The sequence below is a fragment of the Ambystoma mexicanum genome, chromosome 5p, assembly GCF_040938575.1.
Source record: "Ambystoma mexicanum isolate Mex_15411 chromosome 5p, UKY_AmexF1_1, whole genome shotgun sequence".
Taxonomy (NCBI): domain Eukaryota; kingdom Metazoa; phylum Chordata; class Amphibia; order Caudata; family Ambystomatidae; genus Ambystoma; species Ambystoma mexicanum.
Window position 1 is genome coordinate 147,275,544 of NC_090930.1, and position 25,350 is coordinate 147,300,893.

The 25,350-nt window shown below is 48.0% G+C and overlaps 1 protein-coding gene across 3 annotated transcripts in view; it reads left to right on the plus strand.

Moving 5' to 3' along the window:
* The window catches only part of LOC138480803 (vascular endothelial growth factor receptor kdr-like), a 1,018,894-nt gene that overhangs the window by 345,226 nt on the left and 648,318 nt on the right, over positions 1–25,350 (plus strand). For all 3 annotated transcript variants that reach the window (XM_069612549.1, XM_069612547.1, XM_069612548.1), the window contains exon 9: positions 2,649–2,824. In XM_069612549.1, coding sequence (XP_069468650.1) covers positions 2,649–2,824 — 176 coding nt within the window. The remainder of the gene's footprint in view (positions 1–2,648; positions 2,825–25,350) is intronic.

Sequence of the window (25,350 nt, forward strand, 5' to 3'; positions counted from 1 at the left end):
CCATAGTTACCACTGCATTGCCACCGTTTTTGGCCATACCACCAAACTCGTAATGAGGCCCTATAAATGGGACCAGCTGTGAGCACACAACTCATTAAGTCATGGTTCCGTTTTCTTTTCCAGATTATACATTCTGCAATGAACCATAGGGCATCCCTTTCTATAACCTAGACCCTTCTAAACCTGGGGACACTTGATTGGCATTAGCTTTGCCCCAGATAGTTTCAACCAAACACTCAAACAAATTGACACTTTCCTTTGTGGCCTCTGTACTGTTAACAGTTTTAAGAGAATATCTTAATTTCTTGTGAATTAGTAATTCTTCCCAATGGCTCCATGTCGCGCTTAGGCATTGCCAACCAGCCCTTTGGCTGTCGGACATCTTCTTCGTGTTGCCTACCATGGCCATTGGGAAATTAACTCAAGAGGATAGTGTTCACTGTTCGTTCAATCAGAACTGTTACATTTCATAACATTCCTGACGATAAAGCAATGCACAATACAGTAATCGATGGCTGATCTTGTATGCTTAGGAATGCACTATTTGCCACTAGCGATCCCAAAATGTCCCTGGGCAGAGTCCCAAGGTGCACCTGAAAATCAGTGCTCCATTTGTGACCAATGTTACTGTCCAAAAATGTGCAGTAAATCTCAAAATATTTTGCTTGAGAACTTGAAACCACAGGTAATGTTTTTTTAGTCGTACTATATTTTTGAATACCTTGACTGGTCCTATCGGTCTAGAAATGTCCTACTGAACACTCAATTTCCTCAACGTTTCCTGTAAACAATAACTTACTATCAAGTGAAGTTAAAGGCCTTGCAAATTTCCTTTACTAGAATTGCACGTGTCTAGATAACTGTTAAGCACTGCAAATTAAAATGTTCTATAAGCAGTCTTAAGTTTATTATATTTCTAATTTGTGTAGCAATCATTATTCCGCCAACTGTGCGCTGATATGTTCTGCCGAAAAATGGATGTTGCTCTCTGTTTCATTTTATATGCAAATGTTGCTCATTGCACCCAAAATGTTGGGGTCTATGCCATATTGCACCTTGCCTTCAATCTAATACCAAATGTATGTTACTGAGGATACAATCCTAAACATGAGTAATATTGCCATCTAATGGCAATGAGCAGTATTGACACTAATATTTGCATTTAAAGCACTACAAAATAAGGTCAGGAAGGTGAGTTTGGGGGAGGCATGGCAGAGCCCCGGCTCAAGGGCATTGCTGGAGAAAGCTGGGGCTGAACCCTGGCTAGCCCAGACAACTTAAACACCTGCCTATCACTGCATTTGAGTATCTCTGAATATACTACACACAAACTACTTGGGAATATTGAATGTAAATCTTTTGAAAATATGAACCAGGATCATTGCCTAAATTGGTAAAACAACACAAATGAATAAACTAGGGCAGGGATCTGAAACCTTTGGATATCCAGACGTTCTGTACTAAAACTACCATCAGGGCCAGCCAGCAAAGTCAATGGTACGGGATCATGGGAGTTGTAGTGCAGAACATCGGCGGAGCCACATGTTGCAGACCGCTGAGCTGGGCCTACACCTAAGATATCCACATTTTAAACATGTTTATTATGACATCTGCAAAGAACATTAGCTGTAAGTCAGACTGTTAGTGAGAAACTCCACCACAAACAGCGATTTTGTGATCACAAAAAAAAGAAAGAAAAGAAAACGCCAATATTCAGATTTTTCAAATATCTGAGAGATTTCTAGCATCAGTACTGAAATGGCACACTATTTTCCTTTTGACGCCTTGGAATAACATTTCAGGTAGCCTAATAGACAAACTGGTATCAATGTAGTGGGTGTGTGATGCCCAGGCTCTAGCGTGTTCATGGCACACACGATAATCATGGAGTAGCCAATCGGTCACCACCCCCCAACCCCCCGATGATTTGGCCTACAAATCCTATCAGCCACAGCCAGCACAGTCAGTGGTATGGGATCATGCGTGTTGTAGGCCAAAATACCTGTAGGGTGAAAAGTTGCCCACCCCTTATTTAGGTGAAACACACTGTTGCATCTGTTAGCTCAGCCCTTAAACCTGCCTAACACACGTTCAACAGGTTTGCCCCAATTCCTTTGTACATAGGGTTGCCTTACGGGTATTCAACATATTTATTAGTCAATCCTGGGTTCCTGGCGCTTCTAATCATAGGAACCTGAGTGTGTGATCTTGTCAAATGGTGAGGTCCCAGAATGTGCAGTTAAGTCTGAAGCACTGAGGGTAGCTCAGGGGCAACGTGCCCACCTGGAGCAACACAGGTTTGATCCCCGGGTCCACGCTTAGAAACCTCTGGACATTAAGCGTGTTTTAAATAACCTATAATATCAGTGTGCTGTCAAAGGCCCTTTCCTTGTACCCTTAGTAGTCAATTTAAGTTATTCGGCTGCTTAGTGTATTCGCAGTATATTATACACACACTCTGTGAGAAGTTGTTTTAAATGAGTTGAGCACATAATGGAGACTAGAATGCTTCACAATCCCTACGTTTATTGGCTATGTACCTTTAATTAACGTTAACATACCTGCCGTAAAATGTGGAACTCATCGCCACCATCTCCTGCAGGCTCTGGCAAGTGACTCCTTTGGCTTTCCCTCTTGTTACTCAATAGGTACAAAGACGGTCAGCTCATCGGGAAGAACCACACATGCTATGAAGCCGACCCGGCCAAGTACAGGTTGACCATCAAGGACGTCAGACAAAAGGATGCTGGGAAATACATGATGGTTCTGAACAACTCTCGGCATAGCTTGCTGACGAACGTGACCTTCACGCTGGTCGTCTACTGTGAGTACTCTTGTGTAACCTGAGCATATTTGTTTGGTACTGCATCAACATGCTGCTTTCTGGCCACTTCCTGGTACTTGGAGCAGGCATGTGCACTGCAGAACTGGTAGGTGGCCTCCATCCGGCTCCGATTTCTGAACACAATTGTTGGGATCTGATCGCTTCTTAGAGGCAACGGCCTAAGGGACATGGCCGCGGGTAAGGGCGCGTACACCTTCTAATGACCCCCTCTTAAACCAGGCTTTTCTTGAGGGTTCCCTTGAGGGTTCTCTTGAGGAATGGAAGGCTGGGAGATCTATCAGGCGATGTCTTCCAGACTGGTGGGCCTAGCACTTTGATATGAGTAGATTTAGATCAACTGCTTGCATGTGCTGTGTATCCTGTGTGCTGTCATGCAAACATAATGATTGATTCTATGAGGGAACATCAATGTTTTCGACACTTTTGAATACTTTTCTTCTTCCCTTATTTCTTCATGACGTGGTCCCCCTTTAATCTACCTGCGGTCCCACCTTTCCCCCTTTTACCCTTTACCCAAAAACCTCCATAGAGATTCAGGTGAGGGGACATTCTTTAACTGTTATTTTTACACATTTTCTATAAGGGGTGTTTGCTGCTGTCCGATATTTTTTTTTAATGTGAATACCAGGATCTACCTTATCATTAGAGCCATCGATATTTATGCCAAAAGGACATATTTATTTTCCTGCGAGCAAGGGTGTTATTTAGCATTGTCAATGGGGTCATCAGAAACCAAATGGTTACATAAATAACAGAACACGTGTTACAAGCATAGTCCTAAAACGTTACCTTTGTGAATTAGCCTCTTACCTTTGTGAATACGCCTCTTGCCTTTGTAAATTAGCCTCTTACCTTTGTGAGTTAGCCTCTTACTTACCTTTGTAAATTAGCATCATACTTACTTTTGTGAATTAGCCTTTTACTTATGTTTGTGAATTAGCCTCTAACATATGTTTGTGAATTAGCCTCTTACTTACCTTTGTGAAGACACCTCTTACCTTTGTAAATTCGCTTCTTACCTTCGTGAATTGGCCTTTTCTTTTGTGAATTAGCCTCTTACTACTTACCTTTGTGAAGAAACCTCTTACCTTTGTAAATTCGCCTCTTAGCTTCGTGAATTGGCCTTTTCTTTTGTGAATTAGCCTCTTACTACTTACCTTTGTAAATTAGCCTCTTACTTAGTTTTGTGTATCTAACCTATGTTTGTGAATTGGCCTCTTTTTACCTTTGTGAATACACCTCTTACCTTTGCAAATTAGCCTCTTGCCTTTGTGAATTATCCTCTTACTTACTTCTGTGAGTTAGCCTCGTACCTACCTTTGTGAATTAGCGTTTTACTTTTGCGAATTAGCCTCTTACTTCATTTTGTGAGTTAGCCTCGTACCTACCTTTGTGAATTAGCCGTACTTACCTTTGCGATTGAGCCTCTTGGTGTGCCATAGATGTGATGTAAGATAACTGGCACTAAAGACAGACCTGCAGAACATGAACAGTAGGAGTAGCTGCCAGGCTTTGATAGCCGACTGCTCTGCCAGCCATTCCATTGGCATTCCCAGCTGGATTTTCATTCCCAGTAAGCTCCCATTTTGCATAATTCCCTTACTCTGCACTAAAAGATTCCAATGGAGCCCCACACATCATGGTGACTAAACTGCTGCTAGTGAAACTCATTCATATCAATGCGCCTCATAAAACATAATGGAAGACAATGTGATGAGGCCCGAGACGCATCACTCTGAGACAAGGCTTGGCAAACGACCAGGACAAAAGGAATACCTACGATCACAGAAAGTGACAGCTCATCCAATCCTGAAATAAAAAATATCTTCTTTGCCTCTAATGGAGAGCAGGTACTTGGCTGCTGTTGCTTTGGTGGCCCAGCCAACTGCTTGCTCAGGAGCTCACCTGAGCTGAGTTTGGCAAAGGCTCAAACAGCTGTGCCATTCTTTAGGGAATCCCAGCTCGAGCATATTGAGGAGGAACATTTGAAGAGAAAATCACAGTGGAATCGAGGGTAAGCTTGCTAGAATGTCAGGCAGATAGTTCAGAAAGTTAAGAGTGTTCTCGACGGACAATCTGTGGTATATATTATTATTATTATTATTGTTGTTATTATTATTATTATTATCATTGTTATTATTGTATCTATTGAGTGCAGACCTCTCTGAGAAGCATCAGAGCACTTTACAGAGTTATACAACAGTACAGATGCAGAACGGAGCGCTTTTCAGAGGTAACAACAGAACAGATATACAGAGGGGGGTGGGATACCGAGGGGCATAGAGGAGGGGTACAGCTGTACCGGATGGTGGGGAGGAGAGGGGCAGGCGGCATCTAGCGAGTCGGTGGCGTATGGGGCAATGTGGTGGCCTAAGTGTTGAGGCAGAGCGATTCCTTGAAGAGGTGAGTCTTGAGTTCTTTTCTGAATTGTAGGAGTGTTGGGGTGAGTCTGATACTGACGGGGAGGAAGTTCCATAGTCTTGGGGCGTAGGCATAAGCAAAGAAGGCTTGTTTTCTGGTCCTTTCCTTTTTGCAGTGACAGATTACAAGTCTGCACGTGTCCTGGCTTCTGGTGGTGCACTGTCTGCCGGAGATGCTGAGTTTCTCTGCGAGGTAGCTGGGTGACTTGAGGGCGACTGCCTTATAGATGATGCGGCAAGATTTGAAGGTGATTTGTGCTTACAGTGGGAGCCAGTGAAGGTTGATGTGGTCATATCTGTGTAGACCCTTGATAATCCGTGTGGCTGTGTGTTGGACACTTCTCAGGGGCACAAAGGAGTGCAACGGGAGGCCTTCTAGGAGTGCATTGCCCCCTCCAGGTGGGATAGGTCCAGTGCTTGAACGGTGGATCTAAAGCTGTCTGGAATGAGGAAGGGCTTGACTTTCCGCAGGAGGGACAGCTGATACCAAGCGGTCTGAGTTTTCGTAGCTATGTGTGTCTTGAAGGAGAGGTGTTTGTCGATGTGGAACCCGAGGGACTTGGAGCAGGACGTGAGCTCAGGTGAGAAGCCCTCAGAGTTCATGGTTGATAGCCAGGTCAGTATCTCTGGGTGTCCGGTATTGTTGGTGAGGAGTAGGAATTTGGTCTTGGAGGGGTTGAGCTTCAAGTATGCACTGGACATCCAAGAGTGGAATCAGTGTAGCCCGCAGTCTGGTCTGTATAGCCCACAGATCGTTCAGTACGCTATATTTCAAGTTTATCGGCAGCAGTAAGCATACCTACAGACAACACCCAGCGACTGTTCAGAAGGATGAATATACTTACACTTCTATGTGTTTATCGACACTATAGATTATCATCAGCAAAATGGGTTCTAGAAAACATTGCTAAATGATGCACACTGCCCTTTAACTTAGGGCCATAGCAACCACTTCTGCCCTCTGATCAGATCTATAAAGCCTAATTGAATTGGGTAATGGCAACATCTATTATTACAGGGGTAGGTATCTGGCATGCTATTTGAATCTTTTTAAAAATAATATTATTATTTCTAAAAATGTTAATCTTCCAAAAGGTACGGCCTATATGTAGATGGGGATCGACAAGAACTGCCTTTATTGATTTTGATTATAAAAAGTTGGGGAAGGGCAGTTTCTCCAGAATTCCAGCACTGACGTGGCTGGTGCAGGTAGCATAACACACCTGGAGGACCGCTGGTCTTTAGTTATGGAACTGCCACAGTACGGTGCAGTGCAATAAAAGCATTGGCACCCCTAAACGCGCTTAGGATTCCAGTAACCATTCCTTTATCCAGTAATTCACCCAGTCATCTGTATAGATCATTAAGGGCCCGATTCTGAGCTTGTGATAAAAGTCGTGTGAAAAGCCGGCATTCTTCCCTCCAGTTTCCAGCTTTGCCATTCTGAAGTGGGTGGAAGGATTGGAGATGTTTATTTATTTATTTCTAAACAGGAAGAACACTGATCTTTTGATCACAAAAGAACATAAAATAGATAAGAAATCTGACTGGAAGCAGTGAGCTTCTTACAATGGGGTGAGTTTGAGGGACATTCTGACCAGGTCATGGAGGGGAGTAAATGGAACAGTCACCCGGGACAATACATAAGTGGACATACATAGATTAAGGACAGCGAACATTGTAAATTTTTAAGATGATGTTCTTTCCTGCAGCAAAAGCTGTTAAAAGGTCTAATTGTGGGAGAAACAGGTGCTCCAGTGGCACCACAAGCATTTGTTTAAAAACTGCCACTTTTCTCATTTGTTAAAGTGTCCTTAAGCATCCAGCAATTTACAAAAAGGGTGCTGGCGTCTGGGAAATGCTATTTTTAAAAAAGAATTGAAAACATGTGCAGTGGAGATGAATGGCACCTAACAGGGGTTGTATTTTAAGTCCTGCTTCTGACATGCTAAAGTAGGGCTCTGCCAGATGAAATCCCTCGCAGTACCTGCCTTGCATTCCAGGTGGTCGCCAGGGCCATTGCCAGGCCGTAAATCAGGTGCATAGCAAAGCCAGACTTTCCTGTCCTGCACCACATTCTCTGCTTGTTAGGGTGTGGTGCTTTTAAGGAAAGTGTTCCTCCTTCATGGAAGAACACTTTTCTATTTTTGCATGCACCTCCGAATTGGGCCCTAAGTCTTTTTTCTAAGTCAATGATATCATAAAAAGACACCTGTACTCTAACAAATAGAATACAATGAATAATACAGCACATACAAACGGAATACATGTCTACTGAAATGTACAATTTGAACCACACATTGCCAATGTTAATCTGCACACTGGCAGGCCCACCACTAATCTCCCGTTCATAAAAAACATTTGGCAAGCCTTGTCTCTGAAAGCACAGCCTTCCAGGTGCGCTCCCACCTGGGATCTATTGATCTGCCTAAGAGATCTATCTCTGATCTCTTTTGGAACGCTGATGGTGATGATGATGAGTTCACGAATGCATGATGGGCTGTGTTTTGCGTTCACTGTGCACGGAAATGAAGGTTAAGTGCGGGTGCCATCTTGTATACCAATGGGGCAGCCAAACGTAAAGGCTAGTGCATCAGACCCTGTGACAGCTCCACTTGCACAATGTGAAAGATCGAATCCCACGAGCTGTCAGAAAACAGGTCCCAGGGCCCGGCAGTTCCATTTCAGGCCCTAGGGTCTCATGGATTTGCACTTTCGAACTTGGAGGCATACTTATATGCCAATAGGTTGCCTCCCATAGGTTTCAAAGTCGACCACAGGCATAGCAGGCAGCAAGTACTGGCTGTTCAACCTGTACTTGGCACTTCTTGCCCACTGCATCGCCGCTCTCTGCCCCAATTTTCAGTGCTATGCGGATGATACCCAGCTCATTTTCAGGCTACCCTCGGCCTCCTCCTCTCCTTCCCTCATCTCTGTCTTTCTGCTATCCAGGAATGGAGTGCCGCCAATGACCTCTGCCTTAATGCCAATAAGACTGAGATTCTACTCATCGGCACACCCGCTCCCTCCTTCCCTGCATCTCTCTGGCCGGCCTCTCTTGGCCCTCTTCCTGCTCCTACCTGCAAGGCTAAAAACCTTGGGGTCATCTTTGACTCCCCACTCTCCTTCTCTCCTCACATATCTGACTTCTCTAAGAAGTCACACTACCAGCTGCACCTCCTGAGATGTATCCTTCCTTTCCTCTCCTTCCCCCACAAGCTCACTGTCTCTAGAGCCCTGGTTCTCTCAAAGCTGGACTACTGTAACAGCTTCTATCTGAATCTTCCTGCCTCTACTCTCCGCCCTTTGCAACTCATCCAGAACAGGACTGCGAGACTTGTCCTTGGCCTCAAGCCCAGGGACCATATCTCTCCAGGACTGAAATCGCTACACTGGCTCCCAGTGGCTGCAAGGATTAAGTTCAAAACCCTCTGCATTGTCCACAAGGCCTTCTGGGGCCTCGGGCCAAAATACCTTCAACTCTCTCTTCCTAAATATCTTCCTTCTCGAGCTCTTCGCTCATCCACCTCCAACTCCCTCAGGGTCAGCCGCTTCTCCAAGCAACGAGTTGGGGGTAGATCTCTCTCCGCTGCAGTGGCCTCCCTCAGGAACAGCCTTCCTGCCTCCCTGAAACTTGAAGAGAACCATCTCCGGTTCCGGAAGCACCTCAAAACCTTCCTCTTTGCCTCCTCTTTCTCTCCCCCTCTCCCCTGTTCATATTACTGAAACTGCACTGAATCTGCAATGGGGCCACTCACCTACCCCGGTCCATGGCCCTGCCACTCTCCCCTGCACTCCCTACCTGGCAACCCCTGCACTGTGGGACTGTCTCTGTATCCCTACAGCCCCTACTCCCAGCACTTGTCTGCACTTATCTTGCACTTGCCACCAGCTGGCCCTTATTATTTATCTTGTTCTACTAAACCTGTACTGCACTTCTCCTCTCCCTTTCCCCCTTGCACTTTTCCCTTCCCCGCTACCCTGCACTTGCACGATCTGAATGACACCTGGCCTAGTAGGATCGTTTGTCTGTCTCCCCTTCCCCCCCCCTGCCTCGTCGCGCCTTGAAACACTTGTGTATAGGCGCGTTATAAATGCCATATCATATCATATCATAACACAGGAGAAGTGAATTGCCAAAAGATGTCCCTGTCCCTTTTGCCCACCCAGTGGCTTACCAATCATGGGGACAAGGGTGAGCTGCTGGTCCTCCCACAGGCACCACAGAGGAGAGAAGCATGACATTTTGGAGCAGTATAGGACTTTTTTTTCCCAGCTGCTGCCTCTGCAAGACCCACCAGGAGTCACATTGTTTGATGTGTAAAGGTCATGTACACTGTGCATAACAAGAAGCTGCATGCCTGTATCAAGGATGACTTCAAGGAGATGTGTCATTACAAAAGCTCTTCTGGAACTGTCTAAGCCTTAGGACAGTTTAAGGAGATCTGGGGTTGTCCAAGGTTAGTTGTAAAATAATCATTCACAGCTGTTAGACAAAAAGTATGTGTGTGTGTGTGCGTACATGCATACATGTCCGGGCACAGGCTGAGATTGTAGGGAGCCAAGATGGAGAACTGGGGCAGAACAGGCATATGCTGAGACAGACTGCAGGATTTGATTTGGGTACTAGCCGCAAGATTGGGGGCGGGGGGTCTCACGTATATATTGTAAAGACGAGCCTCGTGTTTTCTTTGGGCACTAGAAGAGCACACAATGGGTTTTACAGTGGCAATGATTGCTTGTATTGTTCAGACCAGCCGTATTACTCTCTTTGGAAACAATCAGAATGAAATAAGGACAGACCTCATGATCTGGTTTGGGCCAAGCCAGCTTGCAAGCTGGGCAATGCTGGCATATATTGTTGAGACAGGCCTCCTGGTTTCCCTTTGGGGACGAGTGTCAACATGTGTGCTAATATGTGTTGTTGGTGATCTGGCATCTATTGGGGTGTTTCATGCGTTGCCCCGTAAAACCGAGTGTACATTCTATGTTAGCCAATGTATTTTTTCAAGTGTGTACGATTTCAACACATTCTTTTTAAACATTTCTAAGTGGAATAACTTCCCAAACCTTACTGGATTCACTCTGACACGCTCCCCTTCTGCCTTTAACGGAATGCCACTATACCCCTCCACCTTACAGAGTTATCAGCTGCCACTTCCCCAGACTGTAGTGGCATTGCAGAAGTGAGGCATGGCAGCCGCTTCCCTAGACTGTAGCGGCGTTGCAGAAGTGAGGCATGGGAGTGGCATTGCAGAAGTGATGCATGGCAGCCGCTTCCCTAGACTGTAGCGGCGTTGCAGAAGTGAGGCATGGGAGTGGCATTGCAGAAGTGATGCATGGCAGCCACTTCCCTAGGCTGTAGTGGCATTGCAGAAGTGAAGCATGGCAGTAGCATTGCAGAACTGAGGCATGGCAGCCACTTCCCTAGACTGTAGTGGCATTGCAGAAGTGATGCATGACAGCCACTTCTCTAGACTGTAGTGGCTTTGCAGAAGTGAAGCATGGCAGTAGCATTGCAGAACTGAGGCATGACAGCCACTTCTCTAGACTGTAGTGGCTTTGCAGAAGTGAGGCATGGCAGTGGCATTGCAGATGTGAGGCATGGCAGCCACTTCCCTAGACTGTAGTGGCATTGCAGAAGTGAGGCATGGCTGCCACTTCCCTAGATTGTAGTGGCGCTGCAGAAGTGAGGCATGGCAGCGGCATTGCAGAAGTGATGCATGGCAGCCACTTCCCTAGACTGCAGTGGCATTGCAGAAGTGAAGCCTGGCAGTCACTTCTCTAGACTGTAGTGGCATTGCAGAAGTGAGGCAGTGGCATTGCAGAAGTGAGGCACGGCAGCCACTTCCCTAAGCTGTAGTGGCATTGCAGAAGTGAGGCATGGCAGCCGCTTCCCTAGACTATAGTGGCATTGCAGAAGTGAGGCTTGGCAATCGCTTCCCTAGACTGTAGTGGCATTGCAGAAGTGAGGCACGGTAGTGGCATTGCAGATGTGAGGCATGGCAGCCACTTCTCTAGACTGTAGTGGCATTGCAGAAGTGAGGCATGGCAGTGGCATTGCAAAAGTGAGGCATGGCAGCCACTTCCCTAGACTGTAGTGGCATTGCAGAATTGAAGCATGGCAGTGGCATTGCAGAAGTGAGGCATGGCAGTGGCATTGCAAAAGGGAGGCATGGCAGCCACTTTCCTAGACTGTAGTGGCATTTCAGAAGGGAGGCATGGCAGTGGTATCGCAAAAGTGAGGCATGGCAGCCACTTCCATAGACTGTAGTGGCATTGCAGAAGTGAGGCATGGCTCCTGCTTCCCTACACTGTAGTGGCATTGCAGAAGTGAGGCACAGCAGTGGCATTGCAGATGTGAGGCATGGCAGCCACTTTGCTAAAATATAGTGGCATTGCAGAAGTGATGCATGGCAGCCACTTCCCTAGACTGTAGTGGCATTGCAGAAGTGAGGCATGGCAGCCGCTTCCCTAGACTGTAATGGCATTGCAGACGTGGGGCACAGCAGTGGCATTGCAGATGTGAGGCATGGCAGCTAATTACCTACACTATAGTGGCATTGCAGAAGTGATGCATGGCGGCCACATCTCTAGACTGTAGTGGCATTGCAGAAGTGAGGCATGGCAGTGGCATTGCAGAAGTGAGGAACAGCAGTGGCATTGCAGATGTGAGACATGGCAGCCACTTCCCTAGACTGTAGTGGCATTGCAGAAGTGATGCATGGCGGCCACTTCTCTAGACTGTAGTGGCATTGCTGAAGTGAGGCATGGCAGTAGCATTGCAGAAGTGAGGCATGGCAGCCGCTTCCCTAAACTGTAATGGCATTGCAGAAGTGAGGCATGGCAATCGCTTCCCTAGACTGTAGTGGCATTGCAGAAATTAGGCATGTCAGCCGCTTCCCTGGACTGTAGTGGCATTGCAGAAGTGAGGCACAGCAGTGGCATTGCAGATGTGAGGCATGGCAGCCACTTTCCTAGACTGTAGTGACATTGCAGAAGTGAAGCATGGCAGTGGCATTGCAGAAGTGAGGCATGGCAGTGGCATTGCAAAAGGGAGGCATGGCAGCCACTTTCCTAGACTGTGGTGGCATTGCAGAAGGGAGGCATGGCAGTGGTATCGCAAAAGTGAGGCATGGCAGCCACTTCCCTAGAATGTAGTGGCATTGTAGAAGTGAGGCATGGCTCCCGCTTCCCTACACTGTAGTGGCATTGCAGAAGTGAGGCACAGCAGTGGCATTGCAGATGTGAGGCATGGCAGCCACTTCGCTAAAATATAGTGGCATTGCAGAAGTGATGCATGGCAGCCACGTCCCTAGACTTTAGTGGCATTGCAGAAGTGAGGCATGGCAGTCGCTTCCCTAGACTGTAATGGCATTGCAGACGTGAGGCACAGCAGTGGCATTGCAGATGTGAGGCATGGCAGCCACTTCGCTAAAATACAGTGACATTGCAGAAGTGATGCATGGCAGCCACTTCCCTAGACTGTAGTGGCATTGCAGAAGTGAGGCATGGCAGCCGCTTCCCTGGACTGTAATGGCATTGCAGACGTGAGGCACAGCAGTGGCATTGCAGATGTGAGGCATGGCAGCCACATCTCTAGACTGTAGTGGCATTGTAGAAGTGAGGCATGGCGGCCACATCTCTAGACTGTAGTGGTATTGTAGAAGTGAGGCATGGCAGTGGCATTGTAGAAGTGAGGCACAGCAGTGGCATTGCAGATGTGAGGCATGGCAGCCACTTCCTAGACTGTAGTGGCATTGCAGAAGTGATGCATGGTGGCCACGTCTCTAGACTGTAGTGGCATTGCAGAAGTGAGGCATGGCATTGCAGAAGTGAGGCATGGCAGCTGCTTCCTTAGACTGTAATGGCATTGCAGAAGTGAGGCATGGCAATCGCTTCCCTAGACTGTAGTAGCATTGCAGAAGTGAGGCACGGCAGTGGCATCGCAGATGTGAGGCATGGCAGCCACTTCTCTAGACTGTAGTGGCATTGCAGAAGTGAGGCATGGCAGTGGCATTGCAAAAGTGAGGCATGGCAGCCACTTCCCTAGACTGTAGTGGCATTGCAGAAGTGATGCATGGCGGGCACTTCTCTAGACTGTAGTGGCATTGCAGAAGTAAGGCATGGCTTTGGCATTGCAGAAGTGAGGCATGGCAGCCGCTTCCCTAGACTGTAGTGGCATTTCAGAAGTGATGCATGACTGCCACTTCCCTAGACTGTAGTGGCATTGCAGAAGTGATGCATGGCGGCCACTTCTCTAGACTCCAGTGGCATTGCAGAAGTGAGGCATGGCAGTGGCATTGCAGAAGTGAGGCATGGCAGCCGCTTCCCTAGACTGTAGTGGCATTGCAGAAGTGATACATACCGGCCACTTCTCTAGACTGTAGTGGCATTGCAGAAGTGAGACATGGCAGTGGCATTGCAGAAGATGGCAGCCGCTTCCCTAGACTGTAGTGGCATTGCAGAAGTGAGGCATGGCAATCGCTTCCCTAGACTGTAGTGGCATTGCAGAAGTGAGGCACGGTAGTGGCATTGCAGATGTGAGGCATGGCAGCCACTTCTCTAGACTGTAGTGGCATTGCAGAAGTGAGGCATGGCAGTGGCATTGCAAAAGTGAGGCATGGCAGCCACTTCCCTAGACTGTAGTGGCATTGCAGATGTGAGGCATGGCAGCCACTTCCCTAGACTCTAGTGGCATTGCAGAAGTGAAGCATGGCAGTGGCATTGCAGAAGTGAGGCATGGCAGTGGCATTGCAAAAGGGAGGCATGGCAGCCACTTTGCTAGACTGTAGTGGCATTGCAGAAGGGAGGTATGGCAGTGGCATCGCAAAAGTGAGGCATGGCAGCCACTTCCCTAGACTGTAGTGGCATTGCAGAAGTGAGGCATGGCAGTCGCTTCCCTACACTGTAGTGGCATTGCAGACGTGAGGCACAGCAGTGGCATTGCAGATGTGAGGCATGGCAGCCACTTCTCTAGACTGTAGTGGCATTGCAGAAGTGAGGCATGGCAGTGGCATCGCAAAAGTGAGGCATGGCAGCCACTTCCCTAGACTGTAGTGGCATTGCAGAAGTGAGGCATGGCAGTCGCTTCCCTACACTGTAGTGGCATTGCAGATGTGAGGCACAGCAGTGGCATTGCAGATGTGAGGCATGGCAGCCACTTCGCTAAAATATAGTGTCATTGAAGAAGCGATGCATGGCAGCCACTTCTCTAGACTGTAGTGGCATTGCAGAAGTGAGGCATGGCAGCCACTTCCCTAGACTGTAATGGAAATGGCAGCCACTTCCCTAGACTGTAGTGGCATTGCAGAAGTGAGGCACAGCAGTGGCATTGCAGATCTGAGGCATGGCAGCCACTTCCCTAGACTGTAGTGGCATTGCAGAAGTGATGCATGGCGGCCACTTCTCTAGACTGTAGTGGGATTGCAGAAGTGACGCATGGCAGTGGCATTGCAGATGTGAGGCATGGCGGCCACTTCCCTAGAATGTAGTGGCATTGCAGAAAGTGATGCATGGCAGCCACTTCTCTAGACTGTAGTGGGATTGCAAAAGTGAAGCATGGCAGTGGCATTGCAGATGTGAGGCATGGCAGCCAGTTCCCTAGACTGTAGTGGCATTGCAGAAGTGAGGCATGGCAGCCGCTTTCCTAGACTGTAATGGGATTGCAGAAGTGAGGCACAGCAGTGGCATTGCAGATGTGAGGCATGGCAGCCACTTCCCTAGACTGTAGTGGCATTGCAGAAGTGATGCATGGCGGACACATCTCTAGACTGTAGTGGCATTGCAGAAGTGAGGCACAGCAGTGGCATTGCAGATGTGAGGCATGGCAGTGGCATTGCAGATGTGAGGCATGACAGCCACTTCCCTAGACTGAAGTGGCATTGCAGAAGTGAGACACAGCAGTGGCATTGCAGATGTGAGGCATGGCAGCCACTTCCCTAGACTGTAGTGGCATTGCAGAAGTGAGACACAGCAGTGGCATTGCAGATGTGATGCATGGCAGCCACTTCTCTAGACTGTAGTGGCATTGCAGAAAGTGATGCATGGCAGCCACTTCTCTAGACTGTAGTGGGATTGCAAAAGTGAGGCATGGCAGTGGCATTGCAGATGTGAGGCATGGCAGCCACTTCCCTAGACTGTAGTGGCATTGCAGAAGTGAGGCATGGCAGTCGCTTCCCTACACTGTAGTGGCATTGCAATTGCAGACGTGAGGCACAGCAGTGGCATTGCAGATCTGAGGCATGGCAGCCACTTCCCTAGACTGTAGTGGCATTGCAGAAGTGATGCATGGCGGCCACTTCTCTAGACTGTAGTGGGATTGCAGAAGTGAAGCATGGCAGTGGCATTGCAGATGTGAGGCATGGCAGCCACTTCCCTAGACTGTAGTGGCATTGCAGAAAGTGATGCATGGCAGCCACTTCTCTAGACTGTAGTGGGATTGCAAAAGTGAAGCATGGCAGTGGCATTGCAGATGTGAGGCATGGCAGCCACTTCCCTAGACTGTAGTGGCATTGCAGAAGTGAGGCATGGCAGCCGCTTTCCTAGACTGTAATGGCATTGCAGAAGTGAGGCACAGCAGTGGCATTGCAGATGTGAGGCATGGCAGCCACTTCCCTAGACTGTAGTGGCATTGCAGAAGTAATGCATGGTGGACACATCTCTAGACTGTAGTGGCATTGCAGAAGTGAGGCACAGCAGTGGCATTGCAGATGTGAGGCATGGCAGTGGCATTGCAGATGTGAGGCATGGAAGCCACTTCCCTAGACTGTAGTGGCATTGCAGAAGTGAGACAGAGCAGTGGCATTGCAGATGTGAGGCATGGCAGCCACTTCCCTAGACTGTAGTGGCATTGCAGAAGTGAGACACAGCAGTGGCATTGCAGATGTGATGCATGGCAGCCACTTCTCTAGACTGTAGTGGGATTGCAGAAGTGAAGCATGGCAGTGGCATTGCAGATGTGAGGCATGGCAGCCCCTTACCTAGACTGTAGTGGCATTGCAGAAGTGAGGCATGGCAGCCGCTTTCCTAGACTGTAATGGCATTGCAGAAGTGAGACATAGCAGTGGCATTGCAGATGTGAGGCATGGCAGCCACTTCCCTAGACTGTAGTGGCATTGCAGAAGTGAGGCATGGCAGCCGCTTTCCTAGACTGTAATGGCATTGCAGAAGTGAGACATAGCAGTGGCATTGCAGATGTGAGGCATGGCAGCCACTTCCCTAGACTGTAGTGGCATTGCAGAAGTGAGGCATGGCAGCCGCTTTCCTAGACTGTAACGGCATTGCAGAAGTGAGGCACAGCAGTGGCATTGCAGATGTGAAGCATGGCAGCCACTTCCCTAGACTGTAGTGGCATTGCAGAAGTGAGGCATGGCAGCTGCTTTCCTAGACTGTAATGGCATTGCAGAAGTGAGACACAGCAGTGGCATTGCAGATGTGAGGCATGGCAGCCGCTTCTGTAGACTGTAGTGGCATTGCAGAAGTGAGACACAGCAGTGGCATTGCAGATGTGATGCATGGCAGCCACTTCTCTAGACTGTAGTGGGATTGCAGAAGTGAAGCATGGCAGTGGCATTGCAGATGTGAGGCATGGCAGCCACTTACCTAGACTGTAGTGGCATTGCAGAAGTGAGGCATGGCAGCCGCTTTCCTAGACTGTAATGGCATTGCAGAAGTGAGACATAGCAGTGGCATTGCAGATGTGAGGCATGGCAGCCACTTCCCTAGACTGTAGTGGCATTGCAGAAGTGAGGCATGGCAGCCGCTTCCCTAGACTGTAGTGGCATTGCAGAAGTGAGGCATGGCAGCCGCTTTCCTAGACTGTAGTGGCATTGCAGAAGTGAGGCATGGCAGTGGCATTGCAGATGTGAGGCATGGCAGCCACTTCCCTAGACTGTAGTGGCATTGCAGAAGTGAGGCATGGCAGCCGCTTCCCTAGACTGTAGTGGCATTGCAGAAGTGAGGCATGGCAGTCGCTTTCCTAGACTGTAATGGCATTGCAGAAGTGAGGCACAGCAGTGGCATTGCAGATGTGAGGCATGGCAGCCACTTCCCTAGACTGTAGTGGCATTGCAGAAGTAATGCATGGCGGACACATCTCTAGACTGTAGTGGCATTGCAGAAGTGAGGCACAGCAGTGGCATTGCAAATGTGAGGCATGGCAGTGGCATTGCAGATGTGAGGCATGGCAGCCACTTCCCTAGACTGTAGTGGCATTGCAGAAGTGAGACAGAGCAGTGGCATTGCAGATGTGAGGCATGGCAGCCACTTCCCTAGACTGTAGTGGCATTGCAGAAGTGAGACACAGCAGTGGCATTGCAGATGTGATGCATGGCAGCCACTTCTCTAGACTGTAGTGGGATTGCAGAAGTGAAGCATGGCAGTGGCATTGCAGATGTGAGGCATGGCAGCCACTTACCTAGACTGTAGTGGCATTGCAGAAGTGAGGCATGGCAGCCGCTTTCCTAGACTGTAATGGCATTGCAGAAGTGAGACATAGCAGTGGCATTGCAGATGTGAGGCATGGCAGCCACTTCCCTAGACTGTAGTGGCATTGCAGAAGTGAGGCATGGCAGCCGCTTTCCTAGACTGTAATGGCATTGCAGAAGTGAGACACAGCAGTGGCATTGCAGATGTGAGGCATGGCAGCCACTTCCCTAGACTGTAGTGGCATTGCAGAAGTGAGGCATGGCAGCCGCTTTCCTAGACTGTAATGGCATTGCAGAAGTGAGACACAGCAGTGGCAATGCAGATGTGAGGCATGGCAGCCGCTTCTGTAGACTGTAGTGGCATTGCAGAAGTGAGACACAGCAGTGGCATTGCAGATGTGATGCATGGCAGCCACTTCTCTAGACTGTAGTGGGATTGCAGAAGTGAAGCATGGCAGTGGCATTGCAGATGTGAGGCATGGCAGCCACTTACCTAGACTGTAGTGGCATTGCAGAAGTGAGGCATGGCAGCCGCTTTCCTAGACTGTAATGGCATTGCAGAAGTGAGACATAGCAGTGGCATTGCAGATGTGAGGCATGGCAGCCACTTCCCTAGACTGTAGTGGCATTGCAGAAGTGAGGCATGGCAGCCGCTTCCCTAGACTGTAGTGGCATTGCAGAAGTGAGGCATGGCAGCCGCTTTCCTAGACTGTAGTGGCATTGCAGAAGTGATGCATGGCGGACACATCTCTAGACTGTAGTGGCATTGCAGAAGTGAGACACAGCAGTGGCATTGCAGATGTGATGCATGGCAGCCACTTCTCTAGACTGTAGTGGGATTGCAGAAGTGAAGCATGGCAGTGGCATTGCAGATGTGAGGTATGGCAGCCACTTACCTAGACTGTAGTGGCATTGCAGAAGTGAGACATAGCAGTGGCATTGCAGATGTGAGGCATGACAGCCACTTCCCTAGACTGTAGTGGCATTGCAGAAGTGAGGCATGGCAGCCGCTTCCCTAGACTGTAGTGGCATTGCAGAAGTGAGGCATGGCAGCCGCTTTCCTAGACTGTAGTGGCATTGCAGAAGTGAAGCATGGCAGTGGCATTGCAGATGTGAGGCATGGCAGCCACTTCCCTAGACTGTAGTGGCATTGCAGAAGTGAGGCACAGCAGTGGCATTGCAGATGTGAGGCATGGCAGCCGCTTCTGTAGACTGTAGTGGCATTGCAGAAGTGATGCATGGCAGCCACTTCCCTAGACTGTAGTGGCATTGCAGAAGTGAGGCACAGCAGTGGCATTGCAGATGTGAGGCATGGCAGCCACTTCCCTAGACTGTAGTGGCATTGCAGAAGTGAGGCATGGCAGCCGCTTCTGTAAACTGTAGTGGCATTGCAGAAGTGAGGCACAGCAGTGGCATTGCAGATGTGAGGCATGGCAGCCACTTCCCTAGACTGTAGTGGCATTGCAGAAGTGAGGCATGGCAGCCGCTTCTGTAGACTTTAATGGCATTGCAGAAGTGAGGCATGGCAGGCCTGGAAGACGGGTGTTAACAATGAGCTCCCTTCTTTGACCTCCTATTAGAAGAACCGGATTCCCCATTGCAAAATAAAAACAGGACGTTTTCTACAGCCGCCCCCGACCCCCAAAACAAACCCGCCAAGCTGGATACTCGCCCCCCACCCGAGTCGCACACATGCATTTGCCAATGTCCGTGGGGTTCTGCTGACAATATAGAACTGCAAATTCCGCAATCGTGAGTCACAAAAGTAAATGTATTTTTTTTTCTTTTTTTTGGGGGGGGGGGGATTTGAACCATTCACAAAATACTTAGAAACTGGCCAGGGGGCATCACGTGTTTCTCCCACAGAGGACCTCAAACTGGATTTCCCTCCCTCTAACTTCTGTCAGAATTACTGTTATTATACCTGCAGCTTCCAATCTGCTCCCACCAAACTTGGGCAATAACTAACGTTACAAGCCCGCCTTCAATTGAAGCAGAGTGCTACGGGCACCTGCCCGCATTTCTTTCTCTTCGCCACCCACTGCAATGCCGCTCCCCAGCTGTCCTTTCTCCCCTTCCTCTGTCCCTGGCACTTATCTTCCCAATCCCCAGACATGCCATGGAAATAGAAGAGGGACTAACAGGGGCGGCCCTCTTCTAGTTCCATGGACCTCTCTTTCCAGATGACTTGCGTGCTCGTCACACGTCGTTTTTTATTTAATTGTATAATGGCAATAATACACGTGGTGGCAGGCTTGAGTAAAGAGAACTTCTGCTTAATAATAACCCATTTGAAAATTCCAGCCTTTGGAGACTGGGGTAGGCCTTGCCAAGCTTTGAACGTGTAAGTAACACACAGCTACCTGAAGCCAGCGCTTGAACTCGCTGAGCTATCTGGCCAGCGCGCGGATAAAGCGTTAGACTCGCGAGGTGCATATTTCTGACTCAGATACCGACTGCTGGAACTGGGCCTCTTCATCAAACCCTTCCTTAGCACGGATGTCCGTATAACTCAGAACGGATGTCTGGCCCGGGGCCAGGTTGCCGGGTGATAGCGGGGTGAAAGTAGATGTTTGTTGCAGCAGGGGTCTCAGAAGAAGCACAGCCGTGCGCTTTTTATCCGGCTCCGGGGAATCGCTTGGACACGGGGCTGAGGAGTTGTTTTCCGCTTCAGCGACTGGAGCATCTGAAGGTAGCGAGACGTTTGCAGACAGGGTCGGACTGGGCCATATTGGGTCTCGCGCCATTGAAAGAGTGGCCCACAGTTGCAAATGGCAATTCGTTCCTTGTGTGACACTGTTTGAACCCAAGGGGGAGTTTTTTTGATAAAATGTGATGCAAATTGTGCATTTTAAGAATATACATTCAGCAACGCTGGTCAGAACTATTAGCTGCAGAGTGGAATAACTCCTCAAACTGGCCCAGATTGGCCAATAAACAGGCTCACAGCAGTTTTTTTGCATTTTTGGTTCGGCCATGGGCTTAATGCACTATATACCAGTCTGACCCTGTTTGCAGGGGAGCCAGAGGGCGGCCTACACCCGCCTCGCCCCACGACCCACCCCCCAGCCTGGGTATCGATTGCAGCGTCCATGACTTCAAGGCTGGATGTGCTTTGATGCAGGGAAGTGGGTGCAGATGTTGTCTTGGACCAGACATTAAGGGCCTGATTCATGGCATTTTTTTCACGGTTCAAAGTGAGTTTGCACTGCTGACACACACCCTGATTCATGGACGCGTGCAAAGTGTATTTTTGTAGTGCAAAGTCTGTGCAAATTCATTTTGTACTGCAAAAATGACTACGCACAGACTTTGCATGGACTTTGCACAGTTCCAGAACCGTGCGAATAATTATATGAATCGGGCCCTAAGTCAGCACGGCGGTTCAAAAAGCATTTTCTAAGACAGGTGACCATTTTAGCCATATACTTTAAGATAGCTGAGTAAGTTGTGCACCTGCTGCAGAGAGCTCTCTATAACTTATTTATCAATTTATTTTGGGGCTCGTGGAGCTCATATGCCACCTTTTGATCTCTTAGGGAAGCTTAGCGGGGTTATTACAGAAAACAAGAAAAGAACCAGGTGGGCACAGGAGTACTGATTCATAGAGACCTTTGGGTGTGGTTCAAACAGAGTCGCAACAGCGTAGCTTCAGTGTTATGGGTCTAGTCAGCAAAATACCAGCAAATTATGCGGTGATGGCAGCTCACCAGGTTTGGTGGGTGTTGCTTCCACAAAGTGAAAAGGCGTGGCTGCAGACCCCTCCAGAAATAAGCAAAACATAGTCCATTAAAGTACCGACCGGATCAACTTCCTCCTGGGCGAGTACAGCCAGAGCTTAACAGGAGGAAGTGGCCCGCGACCTGTTTGCCTTGTACTGCAACAACAGTTTGTGGAGCCCTGAGACGAAAACCCACATTTTTCATTAAGTCCTACAGGGGCCGGGGGCAGAACATTCGTGCCAAGGGCATGAATTTGTGTCCAAATTACATAGACTTGCATAATAGCCCAGCACTTAACGGACGGGTCGGTAATTCCTTTCAGGGCATTTTCAGTTAAGGGTTCCGCTGAAAAGTGGCTGTTTTCTCCCTGTGCTTTTGCGCGTTCCTGTAGTCGCTGCATTGCTTTTCCGTTGCATCGACTGCAATTTCTTGTATCTAGAGCAGCCTTATTATCTGCGGCGCGTCTGGATACAGGCTCCCCTTTTAGTAGCCACGTTTCCCCCATTCCTCGCTCCTTGCATTGGCTCCTGGTGTCTACGCGAGTTCAATTCAAATCTCTCTGCTTAGTTCATTGTGCCTTTTTTCGGGCAGGAGCGGAATATTTACAGCTTCAATTCCCCCCTTACAGGCCCAACCGCACTCTGCAATCACAAGAAGTGAACCTTATTCTAGTTCCTAGATTCAGATTTCTGCGGATTGGAGGGCGGTCCTTCTCTGTTGCTGCAGCTAAACTTTGGTACGTTCTCTTTCCCTTTCACCTTGCGTTCTACTCAGGACCACTTGCTGTTCCATCGCTCTCTAAAAACGTTACTTTTTTAAAATTGCATTATCTTGCTCTGTCTGGCCTTCTTTGCTACCTGGAGTTTCTTAGCGTTAAGATGCCTTTGGGTGTATGCTGTGCTTTATAAATTGGATAACATAACATAACATCACCAATGCCAGGTATCGTCCGAATCCACTCCTTTACTCAAATGGCCCACATTTGATAAAGTTTCCTTATTACCTTAGGCTCGCCCCCAACTGTTCACCTCACATGCTTCAATATTATTCATCGTACAGTGTTGATGGGCTGCGCCATTGGGTTCTTTGTGATATTTCTGTGTTTCAAAGGCTGAACACAAAAAAAACGGGCTATTTTTGTGTGGCCTTTAAAATCCAAAATATCACATACTGCCCCTCCACCTCCCTTCTCCGAAGACGATCTTGTCCCCCACCCCACCCTCTCCCAAATTGTGGGCGTTTAACCCCCCCCCGAATCCAGCATTTCCAAACCCACCACCTCCTTCCCATTTAAGTTCCCTTCAAAAGTTAATCAGTAGTTGAAGTGAGCGGGAACGGTCGCGAGCGGTGTTCCACTGCTTTTATTTTTTACTGTTAACAGCTCCACTACTTTTTGCAACTATTTTCACCATTCCGGAACTGTTCTTTGTGAAGTTAAAGCACACTTCTCCACTTTACCATTGGATTAGTTACAGCTAAAGCGAAATCTGTTTCAACTCAATTAGCTTAGTGATCGAAGTGAGCGGGAGCGGTTGGGAGCGGTGCTCCTCTACTTTTTTAAATTAAGTTTTACTGCTCCTATCCTTTTATTTTGAAAAGAAACCGTTCCGGGATGGTTTAGTTTTAAAATAAAAGCGTTGTAAGAAATTGAAACTTTCATGGCACTACACTGAACTTTCCTTAAACAGATGGTGCATTTCTTTGGGGGTTGGTATTGTGTGTGGGAGTGGGCGTGGTGATGGGGCATGTGAGGAGTGGGTGCAGGCCAGCAGGGAACATAGCTCCACCACTTCTTTTCATACACTTCGACCACTAAATTAGCTGCCACCCAGCATGGTTGCATTTCTTGAAAAATAAGTTGCACGGTGCTCCCTTCCTACTCTGTCCCCCACCAAAGTCACAGTTCCACTACTTTTCTAGTAAACTTCTACCACTGAAGTTACTAGGTTACTTAAGAAAATGCTGCCCTCCTTTCAATAGGCTTGCCTGTAAAAGATAGTTACACAATTCATCAACCTCCGAAGGATGAGTGGTTAAGGCGGCCCTGCTACAGGATTCTCCATTGAGAAGTATGGGTTGGCCCCACCTGTGGGACGAGCCCTTAACTTCGTTAATTATCCACTTGCAAACATTTTGAGACTAAATGCTCGAGAGTGGAGTTTCTATACTGAATAATCTCAATGTTGAAGAACAATTTGGGCACGTGATAACAAGGGAGACTAAGCCCGCAAGAACCCTGCAATCTGAGGGCTAGAGTGTGCCAAGAAGAGGGTAATCAATCCAACACAGCATGCAATCTTTTACTAACACTTGGTTATTACAGCGCCTAAAAGCTGGGGGAGTCTGGCATGAAGCTCTACAGAAGAACACAATATTATTATGCACACAGATAATTGTTCAAATTGCAAATCAATTATTGTAGTATCTGAAATTGACCGTGTAGGGAAAGGAAGCGGCTTAACCTGCATTCGCTGTGAGGCAAAGAGTTGAAATGACTATGTAGCACAATCTGGGTTGCCACTGACATACACTGTTCATGTAATGATTAGGAAATATACTATCAAACAAGGGGGGAAGTACTGCTACCGGGGGTCGTACCCATGTTGCTCATATTCTATCCCGACTCTTTCATAGTAGTTCTTTTTCATTATGATTTTTCTGGTACACTAGATTTAATTTAGAAAAAATGTTCACCTCTAGGAGGGTCAATTGCACAGATCTCAATCCACCAGGCCTATCAGATCTACCTACACCCACCTACTTACCATTCCACGCATCAATAGAACCGAGGCTGGAGGTACAGGCTTCCCATACCTCGCACCAAAGCTCTGGAACGCGCTGCCCACCCACCTCAGAGCCGAAACATCTCTCCTCTCCTTCCGCAAACAACTCAAAACTGCCCTCTTCAACTAACTTACCATTCTGATCTAGATGATCAAAACATGTATGTCATTAAAGTACAATGTATGGGCAATGTAACCATGTGCACCAATCTGTATGTAACTAAGTCTAAGAATCACTGTAACAAGCGCCACAATGCCTCTGGTCAGCTGCGCGCTCAACAAATGTGAATAAATAAATAAATAAATACATTTGATCAACTATGTATTGTTATTTGTGAAAATCAACTCCACTTTGAAATATAACTACTTGAACTGACTCCTCAGCCTATCTGTGTGTTTCTTTTCGGACTAACTTTTGAATTTTTTGATTGATTCAATCAGTAATACTGAGGGTCCCCAATTAGGTCTGGATAGAATAAGACCAACATGGGTAAAACCACCCGCTAGCAGTACTTCCCCCCCTTGTTTGGTTGTGTTTTATGATTGCCCGAGTCTGCTACCTGTCACTTTGGGCAAACCAAATCCCTTACGTATGTTTCTAGGAAATATACTATGCCAATTTTGTGATTTATAACATATTTTGCTCCATGATTTGCATCAGAACGTTTATTCGAGTTAAGCCAAATCCCCAGTTGGGCTCCGGCTCGGCTCTCGCCCTGGATTTTCTAGCTTGACCGACTCTCCTTGACCATACTGAAGACAGGGCTGAGGCAGCTTCTGACCTCAAAGGCACGGTATCAAGTGCAAAAAGGGTTTTGTTTAAATCTATAAAAAAAAGATCGATTCAGAAAGACTGCTCTGTGACCGCCCTGCCACACACAAGTGTGCACAGGTGCTGACAAGCGTGGGCAGGAGAGGAAAAACGTCTCGAGTGAGGCAAGTATGCATAATGTGTTGTGTGTGTGTTTGGGGAGTAAGTGTGTTTTCAGCCTGGGATGCTTGTAGTCTCGTGCAGAAGGGATGTGACCTAGCAGTTCGGGCTGGACCAAGCCTGATTTGCATATGGTGTTTCCCCTTCTGTAATGGCTTGGCAGGTGAAGTACAATGGTCTGGAGGGTTGCCCAGAGCAATGCCAATGGTTAAGACTCATTC